The sequence below is a fragment of the Talpa occidentalis genome, unplaced genomic scaffold, assembly GCF_014898055.3.
Source record: "Talpa occidentalis isolate TD23 unplaced genomic scaffold, MPIMG_talOcc4v2.1 talOcc4.16, whole genome shotgun sequence".
Classification (NCBI taxonomy): Eukaryota; Metazoa; Chordata; class Mammalia; order Eulipotyphla; family Talpidae; genus Talpa; species Talpa occidentalis.
In genome coordinates, this window is record NW_023601653.1 from 54,840,789 (window position 1) to 54,857,195 (window position 16,407).

Sequence of the window (16,407 nt, forward strand, 5' to 3'; positions counted from 1 at the left end):
GGAATTCTTCTCTTTTCTCATATTTCTTGATGTAATATCTGCCCCTCAGTATGCTTAGAAATTGGAGCAACGGTGTATGTAATAGGGTAATGCTTGCCCCACCACTGCATTCATTTGCTGTGTGACTTCTGGGCAGATTGATTGCCTCTATGGGCCATGGTTTGCCCATTTTAAAGTGGGGATGCTATTTTGGGATGGTGTTTTGAGGATACGATGACATGTCAGCTGTGAATTTTAAAGAGCTTTACTGATACTTTGGTTATACATTAGAATCACCTAGAAAGCTTTGCTTTCAAGATAGATAGGTAGAATAGATAGGCAGATGGATGGATAGATGGGTAGAGAGAAATAAATCTATTCCCTACCTGTCTGTCTATGACCGTGGACTCACCTTTTGAAATACTAGTAGTTCTGTAGGCAATTATAGTGTGAAGTATTAGGCTATGAAAAAGTAAGGAATAAGAGACTAGAAAGGGTGTATACTCTTCTCAATTATGCCTGAATAATGACTTTATTATCAGTAACTAAAAATACATGATCAAAATTTTATTTTATTTTATTTTAAAGATTTATTTATTTATACAAGCACTGGGTACAGTCAGAAGCGTGGGAGGATGAGAGAATTCACCAGAGTCAGAGTGGGGAACGGAACAGGCAGACCGACGAAATACACTGCTGAGGGGAGCAGCGAGTGGCAGGAGAGGTCTGTGCGCCATGTGGGACCCTCGCCCAGCAGCCGGGGATCGAACTGGCGCTGCAGAGGCTGAGGGCAGCTTCGCAACCCAGCACACAACTGCTGTGCCACCTAAATAACATTTTCTATTTTGTATACTAAATCTAAAAATTGCCTTTTCCATGTGATTTATGAAATTTTATTTTAATGTAGAAAAGGCCATCATGATTTTTCCCCCAAAATTGATCATGTACCAAAAAACCCACAAAAACCTCCAAACCAACATGGCCTAGACTCAGCTATCCCTCGGAGAGGCTGCTACAGTTTCAGGCTCACCTTTGAGCTCAAATAAATGTTTAATTCAGGATGGAAATTCCCAAATCAGTAATAACTCATCTTCTTGATATATTTTTTTAAATTGTGAAATTACAATATACTGACAGAGGGCTACATAAACCTTCTGAATCCCATTGAATGTAAACATGAACCCCTACTCAACCACTACCACGTAAAGAGCACAACCTGCTCCCCAGAAGAAACCCCCAAAGCACACACTTGCTGCTCTTCCTCATACCTCCCCTGAGATACAGTCTCCATCCTGATTGTTATAGTCACCATTTCTTTTATTATACATGGCTCTATATGGCCCCCAAAAAACTTACTTTAGTTTTAAGCATAAATATATGTGTTTACCTTCTTTGGTTCAACACTGTCTATTGAATTCTTCCATGTTGCTCACCCATGCTCCCTGCTCTGTCGTGTTCCATTGTGCAAAAGTATCACCATGCATGCGTGTGTCTTATGTTGGACAGGGTTGTGTTGTTACGCAGCTTGGAGCTATTGTGAGCAATAGCTGAGTCAGTCTTTGCTTCCTTCACTGATCCAGATAGTAGCAGACCTTTCTCACGTGGCTCTGTCAATAGTAACAGGTGTTCATTTGATCCACCTTCTCACTAGTACTGCCAATATTTTGCCAAAGTGTATGGTGTGCTGGGGGAGGTGCGGTGAAATCACACTGTGGCTTCTGTTGACACTGGTTTCTGCTGAGGTGAAGCACCTCTTCCTATATATGTATCACCATTTGTGTTTGGGATCCTCTTTGCGACTCATCTGGTTCTTTGACCCTCCCTTATAAAAAAAAAGTCTGGATACTGGTTCTTTGGCAGTTCTATATGTTAAAAAAATTCTTCTCCTACTCAATAGTTTAGATTTTCATTCCCTTTATGGTAGCAGAAGTTTTTACTTTTACTGTAGTCTTATTTAATAGACTTTTCCTTTATGGTTCATGTTTTATTTTTTATTTCCTCTGAGAAAACTCTTCTGCCAGAATGAATGAAGGTAATCGCTATTAAATCTTTCAAGCTACACCTCTCACCTTTTAATTCCTTTTTCCACCTAGAATTGATTCTTGTAATGACATAAAGTAGCAATGTGATTTAGTTGGGAGAGCAGTAGTGAATAATTTTGGTTGCAAATTTTGTGGTCATGAATGAAATAGTAGTTGCTGTGCTGCGGTGGTCCTAAGGCTGTGCACTCTGCTGTGATTGTTACATGACACCCGGTTGTCCCAGCCCCAGTTCTGGGTCAATGTCACCGGTGCCCTGCTGTGAAGTCCTAGACTCATATCAGGGATCTTTACATGCCTGGGCTGATGGCTGGTCCTTTCTTGTTCTCCTGTATATTTGTTGAATATTACACTGTTCTGAGTATCATGACAGCTAATAAACATTGACATCTTTTAGAGCAAGTCCTTAAATTATATCTTGTTGTGTTTCTTGCAAAATATCTTTTTGCCATTCTTGGCCCTGTGCTGGATTTCCATCTGTGAATTTGTAGTTTTCCGTATACTTCCAGTTGGTATTTCCTTCTGTCTTCCGTCGCTTTTTTACAAATTATATTTTATTCAGCATTTGCACTTATTTTCACCAGAAGGAAATAGGGTGGTGGGTAGAAGGCCCTGCCTTTCCATTTTCTGGAAATTACTTTCATTGAGGGGAAATTCACATACTATAAACTAGCCACTTGAAAGTGAACGCTGGTATTTATTATATTCACAGATTTGTTCATCATGCACATCTATCTATTTGCAAAACCTTCCCATGACCCCCAAAGGAGGGTCACATACCCAATAAGTAGTCACTGGCCACCTCCCTCTGGTGACTACCAACCTACCGTCTGGCTACGGGTTAACCTATTCTGGATATTTCGTGTGAATAGAATGATGCAGTAGATGACTTTTAGCGTCTGTCTGGCTTCTTTCTTTGTTTTCATCCAGTGTTTACCCTCATCCCTGTTCTACCTGGCCTCTGACCCCTCATCATCATGGTACCAGCTCTAATGTGCTTAAATATCCTCCTATCTTTATAGTAAGAAAACATGTCTTATTATCGTGAGCATCTGTGGACTCTCAATGGGCTGAACCTGTTCATGCTCACTTGCTCCCTCCTCCCTGCTATGCTTCTCTACAACCACCACTGCTTTAGACATGGCCCTGGTGATGGGTGATGCCCTCTGTCTTCCTCTATCATGACCCAGTCACTTTGACCATGTTTGTACCAACCTTGTGATAAGCATTTGCAAAGATTTCTATGTTAGCTGATAGTCCACAATCAAACGGCTACTCAGGGAAACCAGCATTTTCACCCTGAGGGTGGTGAAGTGAGACTGTTTTGTTAAAGCAGGGGGGATGGAGGCACAAAGGGCAGCCATTAATTAAGTACAACCTTCTCCTTCCATCCCCCATGTGAAGGCGTTCCCTCTTTGACTTTGTGTGGCCCTGGATTAGGAGGTGGTGCTGTCTTCTGGTTCTTCCCTGTGGTGTTCACTCTTGCATTCTTGGAAGGCTCTGGCTTTGTCCACCTAGCTCCTTGTTATCAGAGCACTCGTCACCTCCACAGAGGGCTTGGGTGCCTGGCTCCCTTAGTAAGTACCGTGCGTGGATGAACTGGCAGCTTCGAAGGGCTCAGCCTGTCTAGTTTCCAAGCCCAAGAATCCCTGAATCTGTATTTCCACAACCTCACCCGTGTCCACAACTGGCCACCCCTAGAACATCTGTATCTCTAAACCAGCTCTCCTTGGACCCTGCAGCTCCCTCAGGCTTCTGTCATTGTGAACCTCAGTGTAACCTCAGTAACCTGAGCTTCTTCCTTTTTTCCCAGAACCTTCTTGTTCTCCCAGTCTTGCCTCCTATAACAGAAGCTGAGAACTGGGAGGGAAATGACACACCCATCAGCTGGCTCAGCCACAGAGGTGTCCTCTCCAGCCTCGCTGCTCCCCAGCTCCTGGCAGTGCTCTGACATGCCTCCTCAGCATCCCTCCTCAGCCTGCAGTGCCTCATACCCTCTCTCTCCTTCAGCCTCTTACTGCTGATGAGCTTCTCTCCTAGCTCACTGCAAGCATCAGTGTCATCACCTGGGACCTCTCTGCTCCATACTGGCCTTCTTCCAAACTATGTTTGCACCTCCATGGCCTCCTCATCTGCTCTCTGAGAAGAGAGGTCCTCAGCCTCAGAGGCTGGGTGCTGTCCATGAGCATTGTCTGTTACTAGCCATAGGATTCTACACCTCAGCTCCAGCCAGCTCTCATTGTTCCCCACAGCCTGGTTCCTGGTGGTCTGATCCTGAGCCTGTTTTGTAGTTCTTTACCCAGAAATGCCCTCATTGAAATGCAACATGTTTTCCAACACTAGCTAAAAACCTTCTCTTCTGTCTTCTTTAAACTCATCTCCAACATAAATGATTTTCTTTGAGTTTCTGGTACCCTAGCTGGGTCTCCCCTCTGCTTGTTAGTTGGCCCCGACTGCCGTGTATTACTTACTGCTGTCCGTGGTTTATTTATTTCCCTGACTGCAGGCTCCAGGGAAGCAGGGAGGATGAGTCACACCTGGTGTGTGGCTTCCATCAATCCTGACACAGTGCCTCATACGGCCAGGGTTCATAAGGTGATCAATAATTCAGCCCTTCTGTGACACCCTCTTCCCGGGACTAATTCCACATGTATCTGTGTGATGGATGTGACTAAATGCCAGGCATTTTATAAGCTAGGGGAAACCTGTCTGGAAAAATACAATCTAACCTTTTCAAGCAACTTCTTTACTAATTTGTTCATTTTAAGAGCAGGGATGCAGTTAGTAACTTTTCACATATCACCAATCTGTTTCATGAAATTTCTGAACAGTAACATGTTTAGCAATGTCATCATTTGTGGTTTTGAAACGAAGTATTATTTTGCAAGTAAGGTGTGTTTTACCTTCACTTTCCTCTAATTTTTCAGGCGCCCCCCTCTCTTCATCTGTCTCTGTTCATTCCCTATACTTGAGACTTGCTCTACTTCTTTTGTTCCCCATTTTTGTATTAAAGCCTTTTGTCTTTAAGATCTCTGTCCACTGAAAGTCTCTCAACACAAACAGAGGCTTGAGAGGACCCTTGGTCTTACGGTCTTTGCTAGTTGTTCTTTGTTCCACCAATCAGTGTGCCCTCATTTCTTTGTTTTGTTTCTCTGTGCTCTTTACTATTTCTTTTATGTTCTGTTGATGAGAAAATATATTATTGAGCAAATGGATATAATAAAGATCCCAGCAGAACTTCCGGCCCAGGTGCAATTAATACTCCAATGCAGTAATTAGCAATCTTTCTACTTAAGTAATGGAGTCATTTTTGTTATAATAATTTGTAGGTATTTCTTTCATTTGTAGATATTTCTTTGCATCACCAGGATTCTGGAAATTGCCTAACAGTGATGAAACAAACAGTGCAGGGAATATGTTGGAATATATTTTACATAGTTGCTTTTCAAGAATGTACATGTATAATTTGATGCAGTAATCCCATATTTTCAGAGAAAATTGTAGTTTTTAGCATTCACTACGATATCACTAATTCAGACTCTACTCCTTCTCTGTTTTTCATCTATCCTCTAGAATTTTTATCACTGTGTATTCCACCTTACACTGTAGGTCTTTCAGTGCTTTAAAAAGAAATATTTTTGGGGTCTCTCTGGTGGTCCAGGGGTTAAGTCTCAGCACTATCACATTGATGGCCTGGGTTCGATCCCCAGCCAGGGAGGTGACCGACATCGCACAGCAGACCTCGCCTGTCGTGCCCACTGCTCCTCTCAGCAGTGTATTCAGTAGATCCACCTTTTCTGCTCCCCACTCTGTCTCTGATGAATCTTCTCACCCCCTGCACCTCTGGCCTACATCCCAGTTCTTCTACACAAAAATAAAAAAAGAAATAGAAAAATATTTTACTTAGAAGTACTCTCTACCACCATCTATGTACATACTTTCTGATTTAACATCTATATTCTATTTTCCAGGTCACAAATGGGTACTTCTCATGGGGCAGTGGGATAGCGACCTTATCCAATATAGATATTCGAATTCCCACTGGTAAGTCATTTTCACTCATTGGTGTAAATGTTAATTGTCAAATCTGTAAATTTCCAGGATAATTAAGCCTAACAAAAAGAAAGGCTTTTTAAGGACATGCACATTATTCAGAGTTATTTCTTTGCACTACGAAGATCAAGGCCCTTGTATCATGTGGAAATGACTGCAGATGGGCAGGCTCGCCTTTCACCACACAGTGCAGACCTTTGGCTGTGTTACTTAATGGCCAAGTGACTGTTTCCACTTTATTTTTTCATTTGCCCCATTTAAATAATAGGGGTAGTTGATTTCTAATTTTGTTTGAGAAAGGACTTAAAGAGTAAATGAAGAAAATGATTTTCTATTCCTGAGGAAGAAGACTCATGAAATTTTCAAGATATTTAAGACAATTAATATAATTTATTTATATTTATGTGTACTTTAAAAAAATGTGTTTCATTTATAATGAAAATAAACTGTATTTTTAATCATTATTTAAAATGACTGGATAATAGAAAAATTTTGACCTGGCCTGATGGTCAGAGGCATTGAATGTTTCCATTGCACATGATAATCAAAGTGAGGCATTGGAGAAGTCATAATAACAGCCCGGTCACTTTTTATCACAGTGATCTATTTTTGTCAAAACTGCCCTTTCCTCCTGAATGAATTGAATAATAAAGTTAAAACTAAATCAGAGGATTTAGGGGGTTATTTCATTGCTCTCTTCACTAATGTGAACTATTCTCAGAGTTTGAAAAAAATAGTAAGAAATTATAATAATGAAAAAGAAATGATTAACAAATTCTGATTAATAAATAATTTTCCTTTTAATTTATTTTTAATTTTATATTTTTTTACATTAGTCTTCATTTTTGTACAATGTATGCATTTTCATCTTGCTTATAGTCCCTGTGAAATTCCCACCAATTCACCCATGCACCATCACCATAGACCCTTGTGCTCTTCCACCCCTATCTTGATCCTACTCCCTTCCCACCCCTGCAGAATGTCTCTGGTTTATAGTTGCCTGTTGATTTTGATTTTTACTTTATTATAATTACTTTTTTTCTTCCTTTAAATTACAATTTTTCATTTCCTTTTTCAAAAATGCCTATATACTGGGGAAAGTCGTTGCTTAGCATGCCTCAATGCCGGAGGCCAAAACTGGACCATTGATTGTAAGACATCAGCCTTTTCTAAATGTTTTGATTCTGTGTCACTGAATCCAATCTTCTATTGCCATCTTCTGTTTCATCTCTCCAGGTCAGTTAACCATGATTGTTGGCCAGGTGGGGTGCGGGAAGTCCTCTCTGCTCCTTGCCATTCTCGGGGAGATGCAGACGCTGGGAGGGAAAGTGCACTGGACCAGGTACGTACATTGGTGATTGGCTTCTGTTGCTCTGTCACCATCTGATGATCTTCCAGGGGAGGAAATTCTAGCAGTTCATTCTCATGGTGTCTGAGGACCCTTCAGAAATAAGCACAGCTTTTTAAAAATTAAGTGGCAACCTTACATCTTCTAAATTAAAGATTATAAAACAATTGATCATGGAGATTTTTAATGGCATAAACGAGTGTGCTGCTGAGATTGAAGTCAGAGTGGGATGATAGAGGTAGATTTTTCAAGTTAAATGGGTAACATCAAAAGCATAATTTAAAAATTGATCCTCTGATAAAAGGAGTTATGGGAAATTTGCATTATTTATATAGCTTAAAAGCAAACACCCTTAATGGGCCTCTGTTTAGAGAAGAAATATCAAATAATCATTTGCAAAATCTTCCTAAGGGGCTGAGAAACCAGCACCTCCTCTTCACACTGAATTGAAACAGACATTAGATCATGAAGTTAAAGACTTGACTGGGTCAGACTGGTGTGTTGTGCAGCCCTGAGGATGTGGAAAAGGTGTCTAGGAGTTTGTTCTGGAGATTGGAATGGTTGGCTTGGAGTCTTGAAGAGTCTCATGCAGTACTGACTGAGCTAGCTGGGCTTCCCTTTGGGGGGGTCTTTAAAGCACATTGTGGAGATAGAGTGACTTCGAACTTGACTAGTATCTGATTGTGTAAAAAAGAGTAAGTCATATGGATTTGATCTACCTTGTGGACATCCCTTAAGCAGGTTATGAGGACAACTGTGAGCTCAGCTCAGAGCTCAGATGGACAACTCAGAGCTCAGATGGTAGACCTGTGGGTCTCAGGCAGGGGTGATTTCGCCTCCGGGGAACATCAGGCAGTGTCTGGAGAGAGTTTTGATTTACTTCGTTGAGTCAGGGATGCTGCTGAGCATCTTACAGGGTGCCCACAGCAAGGAGTAACTTGCATGTCCTTTGCGCCAGGTTTAGGAAACTCACTGCAGACCTCAGATGTGCTTTTGTGTCCTTGTGAACCTGCCGCAGAGTATTCTTCCATGTCTCTGTTCACACACAGAGCTATCCCTCAAGAACCAGTAAAGACTATTCATGGATGTTTTTAGGATACACCCTATTTTAAACTCCAGTTAAGAGAAGAAAATACTTGGATGTGGTATTTGAACTAGAAACAGATTTTTGGTGTCCTATTTTGTTATCATTGGTGAAAGGAAGAGGCTAAGTCATATTGGGTATGCACAGTGACCTGCTGGGCCCATTATCAGATGGCAGACACCTTCAGGACTGTTCAGCAGGAAGCATGGTGATGGCTGCTGCCTGTGTTTGCTGCCTGCAGAATCCTGTCACTCAGGAAGGTCAGGCAATGGGCGGGGCTGGATTGTTGGCTGCCTGCCATCTTGGATTGTTATGGGCTTTGAGAAGCAGCTTTTCTGGATTAAATGATAATGTGTGATATTTATGTCCATCAACACACTATTGGGTTTCATTTTCCACTCTTTCACTGTCATTAAAGCAGAGAGAAAGCATGAGAGACACTGACAGGAAAGCTTGAGACTTAATTTTCATACAAGTAGGACATTCATCTGATCTGGTCTTCTCTGGTGTTACTTAAGATACGGGTCCTGGGGCCCTTGGGTCAGATGGACTCCCAGTATTTCTAATGTAGTCATTATCATTTTGTTAATGAATAGATACAAAAGATAGGAAAGTATGCTATACAATCTATTCATTTATTTTCTTGTGTTCCTAACCAAGATATCTATATCGATATATATATGCTTTCAAGTTTCATTATACTGTTATTTTAAATAAAATGTTTATGTATAAATTAAATGTGTATATCTTCTAAGAAAATGCATACCATTTATATCATATCTTATTTCATCAAGATTGTAAATTTAAAATAACAATATAATAAAACTTGAAAAATAAAAACTAAGAAGGAATATAATGTTTAAATAAGATCATAACTATTTAGAAAATCCTCATAATTAAAAATTCATCTTTTTGTAAACACTTGACTTACTGGACAACAGTCCCATCTCATCAGAAAAGACTAAGATTTTCTTCAAAAAATGTTTGAGTTGGGTCACACACTTACAACTTAAAAACTTGGTCTCTATGAATTGGATAAGCTAACATAAATTCTGTTTATCTTTAATTACAATAATTATATAATTTTCTCCCATGGTATCCTTAATAACTGATAAAACATTTTGAAATCAGCAATGTACAGAGGTGACTGACCTTCTTTTAAAGAGTTATTTGTAATTGCTCTTTTCATTCCAGCAAAGATCCTAGTCCAATAAGGAAAGGCATATAAATGTTATTACATTGGTAAATGTTGTTACAGCAAAGCTAATTTAATTAATCTCTATATTAGTAGATGGCATGGATTACCACAGGTAGTGAGGGCACAAACATCTGAAGAGGTATGAACCTGTATTTTGTAATCATATATGGTGTTTTATACTAATGTTACCTCAATAGAAAAAATACCATTAAAAAATTAGAGCTAGCCATAGCTTGAGGATACATAAATGCTAAGTACTTTTTTTTTTTTTAATTTTTTTTAAAGATTTATTTACTTATTTATATAAGCACTGGGTACAGTCAGAAGTGCAGGAGAGTGAGAGAATTCACCAGAGCCAGAGCGGGGAGCAGAACAGGCAGACTGATGAAATACACTGCCGAGGGGAGCAGTGGGTGCAGCAGGAGAGGTCTGTCGCGCCATGTGGGACCCTCGCCGGTGGCCAGGGATCAAACCGGCGTTGCAGAGGCTTCGGGCAGCTTCGCAGCCCAGCACTCAATCACTGTGCCACCAGGGGAGGCCCCTAAGTACTTTTTTTTAAATCAGACTGAACTTGTGTTATTTTTTTCAAGTTCAAAACAAAGTAAGACAACAACATAAATATTATAATAAGGCTTTGATTTTAAATGTGCCCTCCTAGACAGGTATGAGCAAAATCCAGTAAAGTTCTTTGCCCTATTACAGCCAGAAATATTTACTTTGGGCAGAAAAGAAGAATTCCCCTATACACAGAGACATCTGTAGATGTTTTCATGGCAGTTGCTACCTTTGAACTAGCCTGACATGTCACCCAGGAAGAGAAAGTTAAGCTAGAGGCGGATGGGACTGAAAAATTATCCCAAACTGATAGGATGCCAGAATGTTTACTCCTTGCCTCTGGGTGGGCTTTAACTTTGTTGAAAAGCAAATGTTCTGCCCGACATTGCCTTTTCCTTGCTGTTGTGATAAAGAAAAATCCCTATTGGCATCTAAGACCTGGAACTATATTGCTTTTTTCTGATGGACGGTCACAGTGAGAGAATCCACAGTGTGAGGTGATGATTGTGATGATCGAGTGAGAAGTCACCACTGATCTTTGGTTCTCCTTCCCCTTTCTCCCTCAGCCATGCCATCAGTCACCCTACTCTCAGGCTCCATCTGTCCTTGAAGTTTTCTTGATGTAATCAGCTTAATCGCAGTACCTCCCTCTAAGACTGGTGAATTGATCTAGCCCTTTTCATGTGGCTTTGCCTGGCAAGGAGGAGTAATAGCACACTGAGTCAGCTTTCTGGGTCAGATATAATGTAACATATTTATATCTACCTCAAACTAAACCTTCTTTGAAACACTGTTCTTGATTTGATCTTACAGAAGTCATTCCTGCCCAAACCATTCCAAAAGATAGCAACCATGACACTTAAAAGTTGCTAGAATACCAAGTTTAACTTTTAGTTTTGAAAGAAAACACACAAATCTTGTACACCAAAGGGAAATCTTTCCAGAAGGGGATTTTCCATCTTGGCTTTCTCTGTTGTCTTCAGAGCTCTTCATGGCCACGTGAGATGATCAAGGGTAAGTCTATATATTGACCCAGTGATTTTCATGTAATTAAATCAGATCCAATGTTGGAATGCAGAGCTAATTCTTTGTTTATTTTGGAAGAGAAAAAATAATCTTCTGCAATTGAATCTGATGAAAATATTGTTATATGAGAGGGTTGGAGAGTCTCCAGAAGTTGAGGATCGTCACATTACTCATGGAAAATGAAAAAGGATAGTTTTTTTTTTAATTTGTTCATTGAGGATGATGACCTCCAAATGAATCTACATCTACTTTTTGTTTTTGGAAACTAGTATATGATATTTAGCTTTTGTTCTTAAAAAATTAGATCCCGAAAGAGGAGGTCTTCAGAAGTGAAGACCCACTATCTGCTATGAATGTCCTGAATGTCCTGAAGTAAGGGACATTCCTAAATTTCAGAAACATGTCAGTTACACTGATAGATGTTATATTTAATCACTCTGGAGGAATTCGGTACCATCCATTTAAACTAATCAGCACCACATAATGGTGCTTCACATCCAAAAATGTGTGGAGTTTTGATGGTTTCCCAGCTGAGAAGAGCATACATGTCTTCTTGCAGCTCTTCATCTTGTACATTTTTGGGGGTAGAGCACATATGGAAGGGGTGCTGACTTCTTGTCTCCATGGCTTCAGCAGCCTCCAGTGGTCTCTGTTACCTCCAGAAGTCTCTGTGTTGCCTCTAGTCTTGCTCCCTCCAATTCCTTTGTCACATTCTGAAGTGAGAGTGGTGTTTCTAAACTTAACCTCTTTCTTGTTTAAAATCTTTTTGGTGGCTTTTTATTGCTCTGAGGAGAAGTTCAAGCTCTGAAATGTTCTATGAGCCCCTCAGCTCTCTGACTCTGCACACTTTTAAGACACCCTATGTTTTACATTCATTTTTCAGGCACACCGAATTTATATCAGTTGTTTATAGGACCAGGACACCAAAAGGCCACCCAGTGTGTATATTCTCTGGTCAGAAATCCTCATCACTTTCTGCATGTAGCCAATCTGGCCATCGCCTGGGGTCAAGTCCTTGGTTTACTCTGACTTGTCAAAAATGTCTTTCATCTGTGCTCTCATATTGCCCTTTGCCTTACCTGTCCTATGTGTATTTCTGGTCACACTTCCCACTAGGAAGCGATCAATAAGCATTTTTGAATGATTACTGAATATAGTTAGAAGTTAATCAGTAGCAATAAAAAAAAAGTCAAGGGGACTCCCCGGTGGCGCAGAGGGTTGAGCACAGTGCTGTGAAGCTGTCTTGCAGCCTCTGCAGTGCCTGTTCGATTCCTGGCCAGCCAGCGAGATTCCCACACGGCATACCAGACCTCTCCTGTCACACCGGCTGCTCCCCTCAGCAGTGTATTTCGGTTCTTCTGCCTGTTCTGCTCCCTGCTCTGTCTCTGGTGAATTTTCTCACCCTCCTGTGCCTCTGGCTTGTACCCCAGTGCTTGTATAAATAAATAAATCTTAAAAAAAAAAGTGATGACCTCCAAATTCATATTTCCAGTTTGGTCTGATATGTTCAAGTGTCTCATGGACATTTGCACACATGTACGAGGCATTTCCAGTGGATGACAGGAGGCAGGTGAAGCCACATGCCTGCTCTTCCTCCTCGTTCTCTCTCTTCCCCAGGAGAACAAAAGCCATTGAGGTCTTCTATTGGCTTTTTCCACAATAAAACAAAACTCCAATTTCTTAGCATTGAAAGACTATCATGCTGCAAATATCGCTCAGGAAATGGCGCATTTCATGACTATATTTTTGATGAGCAACTTAAATCCAGGAATTATCATAATTGAAAGGGTCTTCTTGGTCTGAGGTGACTTTCTCCTGACTCTGTCAACAAGGCCAAGTTGATTAGCAATTTGCAGACAGGAAAATCTTACCATAAGCAACTCTAAGCCAAATACAAGTAGGTCACATAATGAATCTTTAATTGTGTGTGTGGTTTTTAAATTTACATCTTTCAGAATGATGGAATTCAACTGAAATATTAAAAATTAGAATAAAATGAATAGTGTTTCAACTTCACCTCCTCATAATAAATATAACTAAATCTAATGTCAAACACCTCTTGACATAAATCACATTATTCAACAGTGAATTATACCCAAATGCTACAGTTTCATCTACTGTGAATGTCAGTTTTCCTTACCAGTTACTGAAGAGACAGGCAGTATTTAAGACTTCCATGTTAGAACCCCAAAGTTTTTCTTCCTCTCATACCTTAGAGGAGCTACTTAGGACTTTGCGTAGGTTCAATTTGAATTTTAAAGGTGAAGAGAAAAACTATCTGGAGAGATTGTCTGAAGTTTTATAGTTAGAACAGAGCTGGGTGAAAACCCAAGTCATTATGTGAACTTGAATTTTGTATAAAGAGAACAGAGTGCTCTTTTGGAAGCTTACAAAGTGATTACTTCTCAGATGATAAAACTATCATTTATCTGGTTTGTCTTTGCAATCCGTATCAAAATCCAACTGAAATATGTAGTCACTTAATAAGTTTGTTTCTGTCTTACCTGATATGTGTACACATTCATTCACTATTTGTATTTCATCATTAATGAACATTGTTTGCCATACTTGCAGTGTAAATGAATCTGACCCTTCTTTCGAAGCAACCAGAAGGTATTATTTCTGTTCTAATCTGCATTTAATAAGAATAACTTCCTTCCTCAGACTTTCCTTGATACTCAGTCTCTTACCCCTAGCCATGGTTTTCCTTCTGATCATGTACAAAGTTAGTTATTAAATGTACTAGCATATTTCCAATCGCAGTGGCTCCCAACCACTTTTAGCTGCTAAAAGAATGAACTTGCTGATTTTTTAAAAAAATGGCCTATTGTGTCAACTGCCTTTCTCTCCTTAAGTCATATCCCAACTCCGGCTGAAACTCAAACTGCCCCGAGCCAACTGAATTTGGGATTTCATAAAACAAAATGTAAGAATTAATATGTACATTGTTGATGAGTTAAGTAGTGATGGGATCTAGCTATAAGAGAGACATGGAAAAGCAAGTATTTCATCTATTTATTTCATCTATTAAAAGACAAAAAACCTCAAACCCACTGAAGGGACCATGGGAAATGGGAACTGTGTGAGGTTGGGAGCCACTGTTTTGCCCACAGATGGCCCCCCAGGATGGCCATGCTAGCTCAGTGCCTGAGGCAAGTTGGGCGCCTACTGAGAATGCTCATTTCTAACTACTCTTTCTTAATTTTCCTCTCTCTAACCTTCATTCCTCAATTATACTTACAGACCGTGAACTAACTAGAAGTGCAACGTTCAAGCTGATTCCCTTCCTACCCCAATCCATTTATCTTTAGCTTACATGCATTTTCCTAATCATTCCGGATTAAAGTCTGATGTATAGACATCTGGTACAATTTGCAAGCCAAAAAAAATGGAGAACGGGAGGTGGTTATCATTTTTCAAAAAAAAAAAAAAACCCTATTGAAATATGTAGTTTTAAAATGTGTAGTTATTTCAGTATTGAAATGGACTCAAGATATCATTCTTTGTTTTGAAATATTGATACACCTATTACCTTGACATTTGTTAATGCCATTAAGCCACATTCTGAAACGATCTTTATAGCATCGGTTCACGTCCTTTTTTAAAGGTTTCTCTGTAAAATTTATAGTTATGTAAAGTGCTTTTAATATAAAGTAAAATACCTGTGGCTATGGGAGAGAATGCATTGTTTTAAATGATTTATTTTTAAAGTTACACTCATAGAAATGAAAATTTTGATTAAAAGTTTTTATCTTAAAACACTTCTCTAGCAAAAACGCACATTGTGTGGCATTTAATTAAATTCTAATCCCTTTCACTTAGGTACATTTTAAATCTTGAATAAAGTGGGTGTGTGTAGACATGGTCTTTTAGAAGTTTCTGTTTCAGTATTTCAGATAGTGTATTAACTTTCATTTTCATTAGTTTGACTAAGATACACGCACGGCCCAGCACCCCTGTGTAATTTCGGTGTTTTGAGTTTTTCTGTTTTCCAACAGGAACAAGTATTCTGTGGCTTATGCTGCTCAGAAGCCTTGGCTACTAAATGCTACGGTAGAAGAAAATATTACTTTTGGAAGTCCTTTCAACAAACAGAGGTAACTGTGCATGTATACAGTTCAGAACCAAAATGAGCAACTACTTCTAACCCTTATGTTTGGGTCAAGTTTCTGAAATCTTTACATAGAGCCTTACATTCCTCCCCACCTGAACTACTTCTCCCTCATCACCAGGTCTTTTTAGTGAACTCTTTTGAGAAGCCTCACTGGAAGTTTCTGCCCATCTTGAATACTGAGAATATTTTGTATGCCAGACCTCAGCAGCCGAACTGTGTGTGTGTGTGTATGTGTCTGTGTCTGTCTGTGTCTGTATGCAAATGCATGCGGGTGGGGTGTCGGTGCACGTGGTGCTGCTGAGTTTAGTGGGAAGCAGGAGAAAATCTCAGCAAAGAGCAGAAAGGAGTTAACTGCAGAGAAGGGGAAGCCTGTAGGGTCTAGTGAGTATGCAAAAGTTTGACCCTTTCCTTAAGTCACTCTGGGAGGGTAGGTCTGCAGACCCTGAACTGGGTCTTGAATGTTAAATGAGGTGAGGAGAGAAGCAGGGGAAGAGGAAAGCAGGTGGTGGGGAGGAAGATTCTGCATGACCGGGATCATCTGGGGGCTGGGAACACACCACGCAGAAAGGGTCTTGAGTGTACTGAGAGTGGGAACGAGATTGTAAAGAAAGTGAGGTCAGGTTGTGAAGGGTCGTATCAGCCAAGTAGATGTGATTTGGTGTATTTTGGGGAGACATGGCAAGTTTTTTTTTTGTTTTTATTTTTTAAAGATTTATTTATGCATACAGGAACTGGGGTTCAAGCCAGAGGTTTGGGGGGGAGAGAGGATTCACCAGAGACAGAGTGGGGAGCAGAACAGGCAGATGTATTGAAATACACTGCTGAGGGGAGCAGTTGGGCAAGACAGGAGAGGTCTGCTGCACCATGTGAGTTAGCTCCCTGGCCGGGGATCGAACTCATGCTACAGTAGGTGTGGATAGCTTCATAATGCTGATGCTTAACACCTTGCACCATCAGGAAGGCCCACAGTAAGTTTTAAAGGGGGAATAAGGTAAATGTGATGGTGAATCT

The 16,407-nt window shown here is 40.1% G+C and overlaps 1 protein-coding gene across 8 annotated transcripts in view; it reads left to right on the forward strand.

Annotated features, from left to right (window-relative positions):
- ABCC9 (ATP binding cassette subfamily C member 9) overlaps positions 1–16,407 on the forward strand; it is a 126,853-nt gene that overhangs the window by 62,331 nt on the left and 48,115 nt on the right. For 7 of the 8 annotated variants that reach the window (XM_037514240.2, XM_037514241.2, XM_037514239.2 and 4 more), the window contains 4 exons: positions 5,990–6,062; positions 7,308–7,413; positions 13,857–13,895; positions 15,281–15,379. In XM_037514240.2, the coding sequence (XP_037370137.1) occupies positions 5,990–6,062; positions 7,308–7,413; positions 13,857–13,895; positions 15,281–15,379 (317 nt within the window). The remainder of the gene's footprint in view (positions 1–5,989; positions 6,063–7,307; positions 7,414–13,856; positions 13,896–15,280; positions 15,380–16,407) is intronic. The other variant, XM_037514246.2, reaches the window with a different exon arrangement.